Raw genomic sequence first — 18,842 nt, 5'->3', positions numbered from 1 at the left:
CATTATTTTGTACTCAAATATCCATAGCAAAGATGTTAGCATGTTCACATATCCATTTTTCATTGAGCAATCAGTTTTGTGCATTCATTTTAAATCAAATCATCATGGGATTCAAAGTAGAGGTTGACCTTAGCATCTTAGGCTCATAAGAGGTTCAGCAGCAGGATTTTGTGGTGTTTCGGTCGACCAAAACTCCATTTCGGTCGACCGATGTCAAATGGTTTTATGTTTGCACAGTAACATCACATTCCAGTATCCAAAAACACTTTTCAAGGGTCATTTCGGTTGACCGAACCTTTATTTTGGTCTACCGAAGCAATTGGAACCTTTTCTTCATGAATTTAGGTCTCAGTACTTTCATTTCGGTCATCCGAAAGTCCATTTCGGTCTACCGAAATAGCCTGAACCCGAGCCTTGTCTCTGTTGAGTTTCAGCACTGATCATCCGACTTCAATGGGTCATAACTTCTTCGTTTCTAATTCAAATGGGGTGATTCTTGAGCCTAAACTCAAGGATTTTGAGTCATATTTCCAATGGTATCAATACCATTCTCAAATTCCAAACACAGTGGGATTTATGTATATTTTAGTGAAGTAGTGTCAGTTTTCACTTCAATCGGGACGGGGCATTTTGTGGGATTCTTAGCCAATGCTCATGGAACCTCTTGGAATGTTTCAAAATGATTATATTAGGTTGTATTAACCTTTTTTGACTTGTTTAGACTCAAGTTTCTCCGTTTAATAGTGAATTGACCCTTTTGCCCCTTGGGTAGCAAATTTTGTCCTTTTTGACCTTTGTTTCCATTTTTGTCCTCTTTAAGTTCCGTGACCTCATGGAGGGTCACATCTGCGTCTTAGGAGTGACTCCTATCTCTAGAGACCTTGTTTTACCTTTAGCTTCCGCATTTCGGATCTGTTGTCGGATCACTTTTGGTTCATCACTGACGCACCGGGTTAAAAAACTTGGGCCGTCACAATGGGTTCTGGGGTAGGGGTGGCTATTGATACTGATTATCTGTTGGTGGGTTCACTATTTGGGAAGGGTTTTTTCGGTTCTTGTGGTGCGTTGTTTTCTTGGTCCTACATGTCGAAGTTTCTCTCACATTTAGGGTTGTTGCGCGTTGGACGTGTTTATGAAGTAGGTTGGCTACTCCTTTCTCTTGCTTTGCTCCATACTGCCTCTCCTCCGGCCGCTATTGACTATGGGTCATGGATTGTTGTTGCTGGAAAAAATTATGAGGCTGGACATCATTTGGAGCATAGGTTTTATGATGTTTTCCATTCTCTGTGGTGTTTTATTATTCCAGACGTGGCTCTTCCTGCTGGTGGTTTGTCGGTGGTTGGTCTGATTGGTCGCCGTACAACCCTTGGTCCCCCTCGTTTCTTTCGTCGTCTCCTGTAGCGTTTGACTTTGGCTTCCGGGTCAACCTTTTCTTTGTTAGTGTGTGGGAACAATGCAAGGCTGGTTTTTACTAGAAGGCTGGGTCCACAAAATATCAATCCCTCTAATGTCATGTTTTTGTCCAACATAGGGTTAGAAATATGGTTAGGTGTCTATGGCATTGCCGGCACGCAGAGATGCTACCATACACTTCTGGAACTTGCTTCCTTCTTTGTGTGGCTGTTATTACAGTATGGGAATTATTACACTGGGTCCCATGGTTTATTCCTATGGTGATTTGCTTTGTCAAGTGTCTTTTGTGTGTTTGCTCATATCTGTAAATTTGATAGGGATCGTCATTGTAAGTTTGCGGTCGTGGGTTTTGTTGTTTTTGTTGTGGTGCTATGGTTAGTCAGTGGTTTGTTTTGGTTGTGTTTGTGGTCTTATTTCTTGTAGATGCCGTAGGGCTTCTATTGTCAGGAAAAAAAAAAAATCTATATTCAAATTCTTTTTTTCTCTATAAATATATATATACACACACACACACACTAAGCCATGTCCTTTAGAGTGTCGTTGACGTGTTCGTTCTTATATATATATATATATATATATATATACATATTATTAAAAAAAGTCAAGATATGCATTTGAGGTGTCGAATACGTGTCCAAGCCTGGGACACGTGTTGAATACTGGCACATTGGGGGTAAGCATTGTGCCGGTGCTTCATAGCTTAATACTATTAAATATGAATATAAAGAGTAGTTTCTTAACAAAATTAATAATAACTTCAATACTAGTTAGCAATGATGTTATAATGATATTATTATAGTAAGTGACAACGCGATAATGTCATTATCATTCATATAAAATAGTCAGATACATTCGATTTATTTTTCTTAAAATAAGGAAAAGAAAAGATTAAGTAACTAATTACCATAAAATTAGATCCTAAAACTACCATTAAAAATGAGTATATTGCTCACTAGGGAACCAATGAACACTTTATGTGTATATATATATATACATATATATCAAGGATGATCTCTTCCTCACTTAGGAGCAAGAGTCATTACTCATTACGGAGTATAGAATAAAGTAAGTGGAAAAAAAGTTCACATTTTTTTTAAGTGAAAATTTTACTAGGCATTTAAAAAAAAGATATTTCATAAAAACCAAAATAATTTTGAAAGTCAGAGTGAAAAAATAAAAATATGTCTTGAGGAGAAATTTCCTCTTACGATATTACCCTTACTATCAAGATATGATTAGACTATATTAAAAGAAAAATAGATATTAGGTTGATCTACCTAAAAATTAATAATTTTTTCTTTTATTTTTTAGTTACTTTCTAATGTTATAAAAGGACTCTAACAATAATAACACATTATTGTTGGTTGAAGAATCCACTCTCACTTTCCAAGAGGTTAGGAAAAAAAAGGACAGAAAAAATTCATCCCCAATAATGGATTTATGCAATCTTATTGATAAAAAATAGGATTCTCAAGCCCCGTTTCGTAGAAGGGTAAAAGAAGGAAAAGAAAAGAACGATAATGAAGGGAAATGAAATAGTGTGTTTGATATAATTTTTTAAAGGAAAAGAAAGGAAATATAGGGGTTTGGAATGATACAAATTAGGTATGAAATGTTAGTTTTTCAATTGTTCCAAAAATGGGAAGGAAATAGAAGAAAAAAGAAGGAAATGCTAACATTTTTAATAAAACTTTGTTAATACTGAATTTGCCCTTACTTTTATAAAAGAGAAAATCTATGAAAAGGGTAGTATAGTAATTTTATTTAAATAGTTTCATTTCCTTTCTCTTCCCAAATATGATTACTATCATTTCCTTTATTTTCATTTACTAATGAACCCAACACAATGAATGGTTAACAATGTCCTCTCATTTCCTTTCTTTTCTGTTCCACTGTACCAAACATAGCCTCATTGAAATTCTTAGTTAACATTGTGAAGAGAAATAGAAGAATCACTCATCCTTAACCCCTATATTCACTTCTCTCTTTTGCAAAAATTATGTATTATTCCGTATGTCACTGATGGGTGGTATGAAGCCAAATAGATACAATACACCAATTTCGAATTTTTTGGGGAGTATTTTGATAATTTTTGCACTTGTTATGTTACCCTAGTGCGAAGGTGTATATTCATTCTGAACTCTTTGTATTCGCTATTGTTTTGATCATCATAGTGAAATTCTTGCAACCCTTAAACTATGTATATTCTTGTTGAGTTGTTATATATGTTAGATCTTTTTTTTTTTACTTTTTTTTTTTTGTTTTACGTTTTCTGTTTAATTTTACAACAGTCACAAAGTGGATTCACCAAGTCCAACTGTATATAAAAAAATGTTCATTTAATGACATTTGCAAAATGTTGAGCTATAAGTTATAACACAAATATGGACAATGGTTGAATTAAATGTCAATTATGAGTGTTTGATTGAATTGAACCACTAAATGATCAATGGTTGTCAAGTGTCTAATATTTTCTCGATGTACTCTGTGATTCAAATTTTATACTACTAAATAACATTCCAATTTAAGTTTTCTTTACACAAGATTTGAAGGAGTTCTCTTTCTTCATTTAAAGAGATTTAAGTGTTGTACTTAATAATACTATATTATATAAATTGCCAATGGTTGAATTATGTGTTGAACTCTTACAAGATTTTGAAAAGACGAAAAGATATCATTAAATTTATATAAGAAAAATAAAAAATTTATTATTATTTTTTGAATGTAAAAAACAAAAAATATATATATATATATATACAAATCCCAAGGTGTGATGGCCCAAGTTTTTCAACCCGGTGCGTCAATGATGAACCGAAAGATGACCGGATAACGGATCCGAAATGCGGAAGCAAAAGACAAAACAACGGTCTCTAGAGATACAACATGGCTCTAAGACACCATTATGACCCTCAACGAGGTCACGGAACCCAAAGGAATCAAATGGGGAAGCAACGTTTCAAAAACGAACAAGAATGAACCTAGGGGCAAAATTGTCATTTCTAGCTTAAAAGTGGGTGCCACTGAGCACACCATTGGAAAGAAAACAAAAAATTAATGAATTTAGACTTAAGAATCACTTGATTCGGAGTCCGAATGAAGAAGATACGGCTAACGGAAGAAGAAGGGGCAAAACGGTCAAAAAGTGCCAACCAAAGATCATCTAACCGGTTAGAAGACCTTCCTAACCGGTTAGGAGGCCAAAAACAGTGACAAAAACGCTGCCCACACTCATCTAACCGGTTACAAGATCCCATCTAACCGTTTAGATGTGAAGAGGCAATAAGGGTGCGACCCAAAAACCTGGCAGGAGGGTTTTTCTGGAAAAAATAGAAATTTGAGGGCCTAGATGACATTTTCTGGAAAAACACAAAGAAGAAACCCCCCTCAAAATTGAGTTTTCTACGTGACCACTTGGGAAAATAAAAAAATACTCACTGTGAAATACCCAAAATGCCCTCCCAAGAAAACTGGTCCAGATGGTCCAAAAAACTGCTAAATTTAAAAACTGAGAGCTGAACTTCGGAAGTGATTTCCGATGTCAAGACGAAATTTTCTGGAAAATCACAAAATAGAAACCCCCCCTAAAATCATGTTCTCTATTCAACCATTTTGAAAGAAGGAAATAAAACTGAATTGAAAATTCTAGAATACCCCTAGATCAAAATATACAACAAAAACGCAAAATGAGTCCGTTGGAGGCTCAAAACACAAACGATGAGGTTTTGCCCGGAAATGACTATGCACGCAAACGTAACTTACCTATTTAGACGTGTTACAATGGTCCATGGCTTAAAAACATAGCCGATGCAAAATCCGACCCCCCAACGGGCAAAAAGGCAAAAACAGACTTAGAATGGAAAATATGGAATCCAAAAATACAAAATGGAGTCAATTAACCATTTGGCCCTTGGCCACACTTCATACAAGATTAATGAGACCCTATGAAAGAATGAGCATGGAATTCCCACACCCGATGCAACCGTGGTGAAGCAATGACTTGCGATTTTTCAAGGTTTTCACAATATTTCATGAAGTTAAAAAGTACATAGAATACAATATAATGGTCATTGGCCTCCGACCTCATCTCATACATATCAACTACATTGAAAGGAGTGTACTTAAGCATACACTGCATATATGGAATCAAATAATACATATTTTGATACATAAGGTTACAAAGAGGCATTTTATGCTAACACTTGCATAAAATGGAAACTTAAAAACTATAAGCCATCCAAGGAATGCTAGGTGTCACGAACCAAGTCTTTGTACCTGAAATATGCCCCAGTATCGTAGGAGTGAGTAACATAAAGCTACTCGTAGGAAATGAGCATGCATCGACCTAGCATTTTACAATTTTATCACCTTAAGGTGAAACATGTTAAAGGGGCTCATGCCACCTAATGTCTATGTCCAAGTGAGACTCGGGGAGCATCCTAAGCTACCTTAGAGTCTAAGCAACAAGAATCATGATATACATACGTGTATAAAATGAATCATGGTTGGGATAATCCAAAGAACACAACAAGAAGAATGCTTGAGCATAGATTAACATGAATTGCATTTTCAATACAATTGAACTAGGTCTAGAGTAATCCATACAACATGACAAAAGCATATTTGAATACAAGTTAACAAGAATCACATTATCCATGCAATTCAACAACAAAAGAGCATGTTATACAATGCAACAAGGTATAAGTTCTCAAAGCCATCAACTTAGAATCTAAAGCACAAAATAACAGTAGTGGTTCATACCACCTAACGTCTAAGTTCTAAATGAATTAATAGGATCAATCCTAAGCTTTATTGGAACGTCAAAACACAGTTTTCAATATCGATGCAATTTAACCAATATTGGAACTTCCAATACAACGCATAAAGCACAATTTCGCAAAGTTAACATCATGTAACTTAAAATGGAACGACAAATAAGGAACAACAAGTTACAACATCATTTAGTTATCAACTTAAAAATGAAATGTGAAATCAAACAAAGTGGATACTCGGACGTCACCCCGAATCAGACCGACAACATAGTCACTTTAGGGTTATTAGCCCATGGATAACCTCCCTATGTGCGCACTAGACTATATAGAGGGACTATCCCCCGTACTAGAACCACGTCCTAGCCATAGTCAAACAACGACATCCCCAAGTTTCCAAATTAACAAGTTGTCCAACAACGCATATATCAACAAGAATATGCAAGATAATCGACTATCTACTAAGCACAACCAAATTTGGAAACCTATACAATACATGCTCTGAATCCACAACTAATATGATATGATGAATGTTGAATCTTCAATGTGCGATTCGTTACACGCTATGCATGAAAGATGTTAAATACGAAATGTGCAAATCATTACACAAGGCAACAATATATTCAATAAGGAAAACATATTCTCATGAGTACAAACAAAACAACTATGTTATCCAATGTTCAAAGCATAACCAAATGAATATACAACAAGTCTAAGTCCATGATTTGAATATAGAAACCACTTCTAAAACACAACTAGATCATGGAGTAAATTGATTGAATTTAAATAGATAAACACAATTAAATTCTATAGATTCCGATTCAATTCCAATTAAACTCAATTTAACACATGTTAAAGGACATGGCAAGGTCATCACCTATATCCATTCTAAAACTCAATTAGGTTGTTAGAACAACAAGGTAGAATTTTAATTAAATCATGGTAATTTAAATTCCAAGGTTCTAAAACAACTTCTAATAGTCCCAAATTAATATATGTGAACAACTATACCTAAGCTTAATTTTCTAGCATACCACAATTCAATTCCAAGTTGTATATCACCATGAGGATTAAATCTTAAACAAGGAATTTAAGTAAATGAATGGTTTGAAAATCTAACCAAATATTCTAAATCAAATATATGTGAAGCTATATGGCATGTAAGTCAAGAATATCAAGTCGGAATTTAAATAGAGTGAATAGTGCACTCGGGGTAAATTAATTAATCAAATTAATTAATAATTACTAATTTTCAAAACACCTCCAATTACTTTCAAATTCAACTATGTTGAAGAGCATGCTAAGGCCTAATATAATATGCTAACACATATTAATTTCAAGCTAGTTAAGGCCATGTGAATTAATCTTTCACCTAAGATAAATATTAAATAAAATCTTTAATACTTATTTAAATGTTCCAATTTTAATACATGACAATGAGCATATCAAGGGGCAATATAAAATCATGCTACATGTTCAAACCAAGTCATGAGCAACCGGGAAAATCAGATCCCGTAACAGAAAAATAAATAATAAAATCTCTAGGTTTTATATTTAATCATGCCAAAAAGTTGTATAAGCATCACAAGCATGCTATATAACAAGAATTTAAACCTAGAACATCCCCTACCTCAATTTGAGATGAAATCTCAAAGGCCCACCAAAATAAAAGTGCTCCGAATTTGACGATACCGAGAGGTTTTGTCAGGGACACCACCGTGAACATGAATCCGCAAGAAGCCCCATGAAAATCTCAACTTGACTCCAAACCCAAACTTGAAAAATCGTCAAAAATTGATTCTAATAAGGGCAAAAGGTAGCGCACGTCGAGGGAAGCAATAAATGCTAAGGCCGAAGGATTTCTACCAAGGAAAAGTGGACCAAAGGATGAGAGAGAAAGTGGCAGCCATGGCTGCTAGGAGATCCGGCCAAGAGAGGTGGGGAAGATGACCAAAATTTGATTTTTCACTTTAGGGCATCCTATTTATAGTAAGTCTCAAAAACTGCCCCGAAAGAGCCCCGCCGGGTCCTGAAAAGTGAATTTTGAGCAAACGCGCTCAAACGGAAAAACTCTGTGAACAAAAAAGATTCAAAATGAGAAAATATGAATAACGGAAGGAACGGTGTCAAAAATTGAGTCCCGAACAGAAAGTTATGCCCCAAACAAGTTCGACGGCAACTAGATCCAGAAATTCTGAAACTGGAGAAAAACGAACAGAATGGAATTCTATGAATTTACGAGTCAACAAAAAGTGAAAATAAATCCCGTACAAGGATCCAGGCTCCGGACGAGACATTTTGCAATAACTTTCGTTAATTGCACAATGGCCCCTACAAAAAGGGTTAACTACGAAATTACCCCAGAATGAAAATATCCTCCAAAAGATATTTTCTTAGATGCCCCTGAAATAAAATATCTTCAAAAGATATTTACGAAAAACACCCCAAGAAATGAAAAAGATTCTAAAGAATTGTGCATCTATACCCCTATGGACACCGGGAGCAACCAAAGTACTTTCTTGCAAAAGTAAAGATACGTATTTCGAGGAAACCACTCAAGATGAAGGCACGTGAAGTCAAAAACCAACTCCGAGCATGAGAAGTGAGGTTGTACCAAAAACTGACAAACGGAGATAAGACAGAATAGGGAAAAAGACGAAACAAGGAAAAGGACGAAAGGCGCATAGTGTCTGAAAAACGAAAAATGCGAAAATGACTCGGTCCTCAAAGAAAGTTATCAATTCACATGAAAGAGTCTCAGAAACCAATTCTGAGCACTCGAGATGACACTAAGCCACACGAAATAGAGCTCAGAAAAGAAAATTAAATGAAAAAAAAAATTCATTCGTAAAATTTCAGGAAAAAGGAAAGGAAGGCAAATGACCGAGTCGTTACACAAGGTCCAAAAAATTAACCACCTAAAAAAAAAAAAAAATACTAAGTAAAAATTTAGGAGTCCATCAAATATTTGCCTTCATAAGTTCCTCCACCAAATATTTGCCTTCATAATATGAGCAAACGATGAACCATTTTCCTGCTTTTCTCACTCATTTCCTTAACCTTTCTCCTCAACTCACCATCACCGTCCATCAGACCTTTCACTCCCCTCTCCACCTCCTCCGCCAAAACCAAATCACCACCATCGTCCAGTCCGTCCATGTAGCATGGTGATCTAATCTCTACCACCAATCCTAGCTCCTTCACCAGCTCCCATGCTATCATCTTTCGTTATCCAAAAACCAGCCACGTGGCAACAGGTACACCATACCACAAGCTCTCCATAAATGAGTTCCACCCACAATGAGACACCAGCCCTCCGATTGCCTTGTGGGCCAAGATCACCACGTGTGGGACCCACCCATAAATCAAACCGGTTTTAGCTGTTCTTTCCAAAAACCCATTCAGCAACACCTCATCTAGATCAGTGTAGTCGCGTGACTCGAAAGCCTCCGGTCGGCGCAGTGATAACAAAAACCTTTGCCCGGTTCGCTTTAGACCGATTGCTATCTCCCTCAGTTGGGCCCCTCTTACACTGCCTAAGCTTCCAAAATAGAAGAAAACCATTGATGATTGCAGTTGATGATCAAGCCAGTTCAAAACCTTGTCCTCGTGGGCCCAGTCTGAATCCGGTTGGTTCAACCCATAGTGGTCAACCAACGGTCCGACCGAGTAAACTGGGGGTACGTCAGTACCCAAAAACGAGTTAAGAGCAAACGGTTCGAGTTCTTAAAACGTATTAAGAATAATACCCTTTGTCTCCTTGTACCTCCGACCATGATAGGGTTCCAAGAATACCCATCTTGAGTTCTGCTCAATAAAACAGAGGGTAGGACGAGTGGGTAAACTGAGTTAGCACAACTCGGCACCTCCAACTCAGTGCCCGAGTCATAAAACTTGGTGGTGATTTATTGGTCAAGGGTCAAGAGGTGGAGCAACAAGCCGAGGTAAGAAGCCGGCGATGGGAAGAAAAGGTAGCAAGGGATGCCGAGCTCGTTAGTGACGTCGATCATCGGAGTACATGTGACAACCCGGATTTTTAAGAATTTAAATTATATATATTTCATGATTTTAGTTGTCAAGATTGACAGTTTAATTTTTATTTGGAGATTTATCCAATTGAGATTTTTAATGGGTTGATTTATTTATCTTGAAATTGAATTTATATTATATTTTTTTGATCTGATGGAGATTGAATCAAAAGGAAGCAGCGCCGAAATGGTGAATGAGTGCTACCAGCCGAATTTAGAGAAAGAAAGAAATAGAAAATGGGTATGAGGTGTGGGCCTAATAAGGAGAATGATGAGTTGATTTTGGTTTAGTTTTGTGTGTGTGTGTGTGTGTATATTTTGTGTTGCATCTGTTTGATGAGAAGGGACAAGTGCCGAGATTAATGAAGAAAGAAAGAAAATTAATTTTTTTGTGTTGATGGCTTTTTCGTGGGACCCACTAGGAGACAATTGGGTTTGATTTTGTTTTATCTATATATATATAAATGTTATATGGTGTGAAAAGGTGGGTTGCCGACCAAAAGGAAAGGTGGGTTTGGGTTGGTGATGTAACTATTGATTTTGCCTTTGCCTTTGCATTTGCCTTTGCCTTTTTGCTTTTTGACCAAGTGTGTATAGTCTTTTTTTTAGTGATGATATAGAATAAGAAAAAAATGAAGATAAGATGGAATGAAAGTTTCCATCCGAGAAAAGATAAATGGAGTAAAGAAAAGTGATTTTTGTGGGGCCCACTAGATGACTTTAAGGCCAAAATGATTTGGTTTTGAATTATGCACATGGTGCTACTTGGAGACAGAATGATTGTGTTCAGATGATGATATTTGATATTTATATATGAGCAGTTGTATTGTGTTGGTGCGTTTACCTATAAATATGGCATCTGTCTTGTGAGTTAGTAAGCAATCAAAAAGAAAAAATAGAGAAGTGCACAGAAAAGCCGAGACACACAGAGAGGGCCAAACTTGATGCACAGATGATTTAACTCTTTTGCAGAGTAGGGATCATCATACCTTGAATGGCTTGGATGATTTGTTTCAAATATTTTATGATTGTTTTTTTGTTTAAATTGCATATACGTATTTTTGTTTAAATGTATATGTATATTTTTGTGAAATTAATTTTGCATGAAACTTTCTGAAATCCTTATTATGATTTTTCCTACTGTCTCACCCCCTACAGTTTCAGATACCGAGGATGAACTTGGATTGCTAGTAGCGGGCTTAGGTGGAAGAGTTGGTGTTGAGGATTATTTATTTATTTTAGAGATGTTGTATTATTTATTTGAGGAAACTGATTCTGTATCAATAAAATAATATTTCTTTTTGAGATCTTGGGTGTAATACTGATGTATTTTGATTTGAATAAATCGAGGAATTTATTTTAAAAAAAAAAATTGGGGCGTTACAGAATGGTATCAGAGCCTGTACCCAGCCGAAAGTGTGAGTGTAGTGATGTTATAGCTAGACGGGTGTGAGTGGGCGAGTGTTTAGTTCTGATTTGCTACTGCTCATAACCTGGTGTGTATGGGCGGGTGTCGTTCACTGATAGCTATTGGGATGGTCAATAATTGTGATTCGGCATATGGTATTGCCTGTTTTATTATTAGTCTTATTTTGTGGGCAGGTGACGGCATCAACTAGCTACCATAATGGTTTCAGAGTGTGTGGGCGAGTAACTAGCACTGTCAGCTACCACAACATTTTGCATGTCACAGTATCTCGCATTGCCTGGGGTAAGGATTTTTGGATTTTGTTTTGTCACTTTTGTTGTTTTTGGGTATACGAAAATTGTTGGATCTGAATTTTGGGATGAAATTCTTTTTAAGTGGTGGACAATGTGACAACCCGGATTTTTAAGAATTTAAATTATATTTATTTCATGATTTTAGTTGTCAAGATTGACAGTTTAATTTTTATTTGGAGATTTATCCAATTGAGATTTTTAATGGGTTGATTTATTTATGTTGAAATTGAATTTATATTGTATTTTTTTGATCTGATGGAGATTGAATCGAAAGGGAGCAGTGTCAAAATGGTGAATGAGTGCTACCAGCCGAATTTAGAGAAAGAAAGAAATAGAAAATGGGTATGAGGTGCGGGCCCAATAAGGAGAATGATGAGTAGATTTTGGTTTAGTTGTTGACCAAGTGTGTATAGTCTTTTTTTTAGTGATGATATAGAATAAGAAATAAATGAAGATAAGATGGAATGGAAGCTTCCATCCGAGAGAAGATAAATGGAGTAAAGAAAAGTAATTTTTGTGGGGCCTACTAGATGACTTTAAGGCCAAAATTATTTGGTTTTGAATTATGCACATGGTGCTACTTGGAGACAGAATGATTGTGTTTAGATGATGATATTTGATATTTGTATATGAGCAGTTGTATTGTGTCGGTGTGTTTACCTATAAATATGGCATCTGTCTTATAAGTTAGTAAGCAATCAGAAATAAAAAATAGAGAAGTGCACAGAAAAGCCGAGACACACACAGAGGGCCGAGCTTGATGCACAGATGATTTAACTCTTTTGCAGAGTAGGGATCATCATATATTGGATGGCTTGAATGATTTGTTTCAAATATTTTATGATTGCTCTTTTGTTTAAATAAATTACATATACATATTTTTGTTTAAATGTATATGTATATTTTTGTAAAATTAATTTTGCATGAAATTTATTGAAATTCTTGTTATGGTTTTTCCTACTGTCTCACCCCCCTACAGTTTCAGGTATCGAGGATGAACTTGGATTGCTAGTAGCGGGCTTAAGTGGAAGAGTTGGTGCTGAGGATACTTTATTTATTTTAGAGATGTTGTATTATTTATTTGAGGAAATTGATTCTGTATCAATAAAATGATATTTCTTTTTGAGATCCTGGGTGTAATACTAATGTATTTTGATTTAAATAAATCGAGGAATTTATTTTTTGTAATGACCAGGTCATTTTCTTCAAATTTTGGGATTAAATTTTTTTTTTCATTATCATTTCCTTTTCGGGTTCGATTTCCCGCCTCTTAGTGTCATCTCGAGTGCTCTGAAATGGTTTCTGAGACTCTTTCCTTTGGATTGACAACTTCCTTTGAGGACCGAGTCATTTCCACATTTTTTTGTTTTTTGACACTATTCATTTTTCGTCTTTTCCTTATTTCGTCCTCTTCTCGTTTTTCACTTTTTGTGCTCGGATTTGATTCCGGTTTTGCATACGTTCATGATATTTAAATTCCATGACATCTACATTTTTATTTTTGTAGAAATGCATATTAAATGCTTACTTTCTTTGTAAAAGCCATGGAAACAAGACTTTTTGCAATTATCCATAACTTGAGTGGTTTTTGGGTAATTAAGTAAAGTAATTATTTTTCGTCTTATGGACCATTTTGTAATTAAATTTGGAAGATATTTTTAAAAAGGACCTTTTTGCAATTTTTGAAAAGTGTGACAAGTGTTACGCTCTCATTGGTCCACTTGTTGACATTTGTGTGGAAACACTTTAATGCATTGGATGATGACATTTGGAGGGTGAGGATTCACCCACTTGTTGTCCTAGGATTGGTGCACTTGTTGGCATGGATGGTTGACAAGTGTAGGGTTAATATTTAATCTTGGAAGCTTACTTGGATTCATGACAAGTGTAGGACTCACCTTTAGTCTTGCATTAGTGTGTGTGTGAGAGGTAGTGCAAGAGCACCTAGTGAGTGGAAAAGCCCACCAATTTAGCTTAGGGTTTACACATTTTAATTCATTCATCACTTTCCTCTCAAGAACCCTAAGGAAGCCACCATTGGAGAAAAGCTTGGCTAGTAGTTTTGACTTCATTTTTTGTACCCTTTCACTCACCTTAGAACTTTGAACTTGGAATACTTTTTGTTCCCCTCATCCTCCTCTTCAAAACCCTTGAAGGATCTAGCCTAACTCCTAGTTTTGCTTTGGTATCTAGAGATTCAATTCTCTAGTGAGGTATTGATCTATTATTTTGAAGTATTTTTAAATCATTATTGAGTGTTTTATATGCATGGAAGAGAAGGACTTGTATTTTGCACTTAAACTGTTTTAACTTGAAATTAATCTTGCCAAATTAAATATAGAATATGAAAATATACTCAATTAGCTTTCATTTAGTTTTGGTTTCATGTAATTTGGATTTAAAATGAATTAGTTATGAATTTTTGAAGTTGCAAGCTAGTTGTTGGAAATTCGAAGTTTTTCCTTTTTAGTCCAGAAATAAATTTTTTATATGGAGCTGTGGTGCTTCAATTGCCTTGAAATTTTTATTAGAACTTCCCCTATGGGTTTTACACTACTCAGAATTTTTTCACGATTTTAGAGCATTTCTAAATTTTTTTAAAATCCGAAACTATCTGCTGTCCATGTTTTTATTGCAGCTGGAAAACATATTTTTAGATGATTTATTTCACTAACCTTTTGACATTGGATCATGGCTTAAATTTTTAGTTTTACACTCTCATATGTTTACTTCCAAAATAAATTAGGTTTGCCCAATTTGGATGTCAAATGAATTTTTCATGAATTTTCAAAGTTGGAAGCTACAGGCTGAAAATGTGTTTTCTGGGCAGAAATTGTTTCAAAGTTGTGGGGAAAAACTGTTTCAATTGGGAAAATATTTTGTTAAACTAAATTGATATTATCAAATTACAGTTTTTAAGCTTTCATTTGGCTTTGGATTCATTCAATTTGGGTTAGAATTGAAATTTTTTATGAATTTTACAAGTTGAAGGTAGCAAGCTGAAAAATCTGTTTTGCGGACCGAAAATTTGGGGTGATCTCATTTCGGTGGTAATTGGGATTTTTATTCCAATTGAGGTAGGGAATGTTTTAGGATTATTTGTGTGTTGTATTGTGTGTTTGCCATGATTATACAACATATATGTATGCCTTGTATCAAATCTAGAAAGTTAGTAATTTTTATTTCTTTGTATATGATTTAAAATTTATGATGATGTATAACTTTGATTTGAATTCTAACATGTTAGGAAATTATCCTTAGATATGTTGGTTAACATATATTAAATTTGGATCATTTAATTAATAATTACAACTTTTATTTAATATTTATCTTTAGTGAAAGTTTAATTCACATGGTTGTATCAAGCATTAAATCAAGTTGTAATGTGGTATTTAAATAGGCCTTGGCATGTTCTCTAACATAGATTAAATTGAGGGCATTTGGAATTGTTTAAAAATCTAGAGGAAATTAATTAATTAGCTTGATTAATTTTGTTTCAAGTATTTTAATCACTTAACTTGTCATTTGATGTTATATATATGATGACCATGACATGTCTTTCAATATATATTAAATTGAGGTTATTTGGATTAATTTGGAATTTAGAGAATTTAACTATTTATGTTTAATTAAATTCTACTTTATTACTCCATGGATTTAATTGCATTTTGGAAGTTGTTTCTATATTTAAGTCATGGATTTGGATTTGATGTATGTTCACTTGATTACTTTTGAGCATTGGATAACATAGTTGTTACTTTTATATTCATGAGAATATGTATTTCCTTATTGAATATATTGTTGCTATGTGTAAGGAATTGCACACTTTGTATTTGACATCTTACATGCCATAGTACTTGTGAATTTTGAGCATGTATTGTATAAGTTTCCAAATTTTGGATTGTGCTTGATAAATAGTTGATATCTTGTATATACATGTTGATATATATACGTTGTTGCACAATTTGTTGATTTTGGAAACTTGGGGATGTCGTTGTTTGGCTACGGCTAGAACTTGGTTCTAGTACGGGGGATTGTCCCTCTATACAGTCTAGTGCGCACATAAGGAGGTTACCCATGGGCTAATAACCCTAAAGTAACTATGTTATCGGTCTGATCCGGCGTGACGTCCGAGTATCAACTTTGTTTGATTTCGTATTTCATTTCAAGTTGATAACTAGGTGATATCGTAACTTCTTGTTCCTTATTTAATTTCCTATTTTGTGAAAGCATGCTTCATGCGTTGTATTGGAAGTTCCATTGTTGGTTAAATTGCATCGATATCATAATTTGTGTTTTGATGTTCAAATGTAGTTTAGGAATGACCTTATAGATTCATTTTGAACATAGAAGTTAGGTGGCATGACCCACACTTGTTGTCTTCGTATTTTGGATTTCAAGTTGAAGACTTTGAGAATCTATATCTTGTTGCATTGTATAACATGTTTCCATGTTGTTTGAATTGCATGAACAATGTGATTATGATATAAATGATCTAAGTAGCTTAGGATGCTCCATGTGTCTCATCTTGACATAGACGTTAGGTGGCATGAGCCCCTTTAACATGTTTCACCATAAAGTGATAAAATTGTAAAATGCTAGGTCGATGCATGCTCATCTCCTACGAGTAGCTTTATGTTACTCCCCCCTACGATACTGGGGCATATTTCAGGTACAGGACTCAGGATTTGAAGATTCCATTGCTCCTTGGATGGCCTATAGTTTCTAAGTTTCTATTTTATGCAAGTGTTAGCATAAGATGCCTCTTTGTAGCCTTACTTGTTTAAACTTGTATTCGTTGATTCGTATATGTAAAGTGTACGTAAGTGCACTCTTTTCAATGTATTTAACATGTATGAGATGAGGCCGGAGGCCAATGACATGTATCTCGTTTTTTATGCACTTTTGTTTTCAAAGTTTATTATGAAAATATTAGAAAATGTTGAGTCATTGCTTCATAACTTTCGCATCGGGTGTTGGAATTTCATATCTTTTCTGCTCGGACTCAGAATCAGACGATTCTTGAGTCTAATTTCATTCATTTTTCGTTGTCCTTCCAATGGTGTGCACGGTGGCACCCTTTTCAGTGAGAAATGACCATTTTGCCCTTAGTTCATCTTTTTTCGGGTTAGGCATTCTTGCTTCATTTGCTTGGCTCCTTTGAGTTCCGTGGCTTCATGGAGAGTCATTTTGGGGCCTTAGGGATGACGTACATCTCTTGAGGTCATTTGGCATCTTTCGCTTCCGCATTTCGGGTCCGTTATCGGGTCAACTTCCGGTTCATCACTAACGCACCGGGTTGAGAAATCTGGGTCGTTACATTTTTAAAAAAAATTCGGGGCGTTACAGTACAAAATGTGTCAATAACGAGTACGAGCGAGTCGGACTCAGACTGAGTCAACAGGAGTTTGGTGATTGCATGTTTTACGTGGGGAACATGTTTTTGTATGAACGCAAAAATGTCGGCTATGGGGGTTTGGAAAGGGTGAATTGTAGTTGGGTCCACCTGGGGGATGTCCAAAAACGTACCCGGGTGGTGGCGGTGTGTGATTGAGTGTACGCGCTGACGAGTGAGTCGCGAGGGAGTTGGATGCTGAGTATGGTAGCAGAGAATCGGTGGTCACGATCAACAATCTGCTATGCAAACTGGACGGTTGGCACGATGTGACCCATCCCAAGTCCTGAGAGAAACACTAGCTCTACTTTTTGTCCGCCATTATCCAATTTTCTTTCTTGTTTTTGCGACCTAATAAACTTTGAGCGCGCTTCTTTAGTTTCTCAAATATGTCTATTTATACAGCATTAATGATCTTTTGCATATTGGTGATCAAGACAGTGACACTCAAATATGATTATTTAAGGATAAAAATATTGTAATTTTATTGTGTTGCTCACCGATCACAATCTTTTTTTTTTTTTAAATTCGTGTGCCTGGCTCATTTCTGATTTATGGCGCATGGGATTACACCGATGACAGATGTGCAATAAATGTACAAATTTTATATACATATACTCCATGCCAACGATAATATATTTTTTTTAAGCATGAACCAGTTTGTTATATATGCAATGTATCACAAATTGTTTCCTCTATAAATTGGGCACGCGGAACGAGAATTCCTTTATAAATTATGGAGTAGTATGCACGACCAACGTGGAAGAAAAAGTCAGTGGATTTAATTATGAAAACTTGAATGCTTTATAAAGCCATGTTTTATATTGTGCACACCGAGTTACATGCATAATATATATATATATATATATATATATATATATAAGTATTTTATAATTGGGAATTCCATTGAAGTTTGTTATTTTATTATATTAATTTCAATGGTAAAATTCAAAAATTTTGGGTTACTTTTGAATTATATATACTTTTTTTTTTATTGAATTATATATACTTGGATATGCTGATATGATGTATATATATATAAGATTTGTTTTTTTTTTTTTGTTTTTTTTTTTTTTAAACTATTATTCTATTTGGCGTAATACTCTGGTAAGAATTGTTATTGAATTAGTATAAGATTGTTCACTCTTGAAAAGATTTTATGCACAACATCATTAAACGTGATTGATGAAAATATGGGCTCTAATAAAACTTAAAAATGTAGGTTGTAGATTTGTATCTATGGATGCATCTAAAGTTGCATCATGTACACAGGCATGCATTTCATTGTAAATTAACACCTTTAATTATATACAAAAATACTGCATGTCGGATTTATTGTTTAAAGTTTTAAACATATAGCATGTATTGAATAATTTATTTTCATGAGGAATTTTAGAGGTCACAATTGCTATATGTAATAAAAGTTCAAAATATTTACTGGAATTTCCAATTATAAATTCAGTCATGATATTAATGAAGCTATGAAATTCTTTTCTTCAACCAGTAAGGTATTTGTGA

The 18,842-nt window shown here is 34.9% G+C and overlaps 1 protein-coding gene and 1 long non-coding RNA gene across 2 annotated transcripts; one reads left to right on the top strand and one right to left on the bottom strand.

The window, feature by feature from the left end:
* Positions 1-9,407: 9,407 nt before the first annotated feature.
* On the bottom strand, positions 9,408-9,955 carry LOC132270595 (UDP-glycosyltransferase 71K1-like). The gene is made up of 2 exons (XM_059771770.1): positions 9,946-9,955; positions 9,408-9,853 (listed from the first exon to the last, which is right to left on the bottom strand). Exons 1-2 carry the CDS (start codon positions 9,953-9,955, stop codon positions 9,408-9,410), a joined length of 456 nt encoding a protein of 151 aa, XP_059627753.1.
* A 1,056-nt stretch (positions 9,956-11,011) lies between these two features.
* LOC132268276 (uncharacterized) lies at positions 11,012-13,117 on the top strand. Its single transcript, XR_009469269.1, has 2 exons — positions 11,012-11,918; positions 12,909-13,117. It is a non-coding gene; the product is annotated as an uncharacterized LOC132268276 (long non-coding RNA).
* The last annotated feature ends 5,725 nt before the right edge of the window (positions 13,118-18,842 follow it).

Source organism: Cornus florida, unplaced genomic scaffold (genome assembly GCF_030987335.1).
Source record: "Cornus florida cultivar Cherokee Brave unplaced genomic scaffold, ASM3098733v1 CherokeeBrave_3.0.0_Hap2_Chr08, whole genome shotgun sequence".
Classification (NCBI taxonomy): Eukaryota; Viridiplantae; Streptophyta; class Magnoliopsida; order Cornales; family Cornaceae; genus Cornus; species Cornus florida.
Note: the sequence above shows the minus strand (reverse complement) of the source record. Positions and strands in the feature narration are given on the sequence as shown.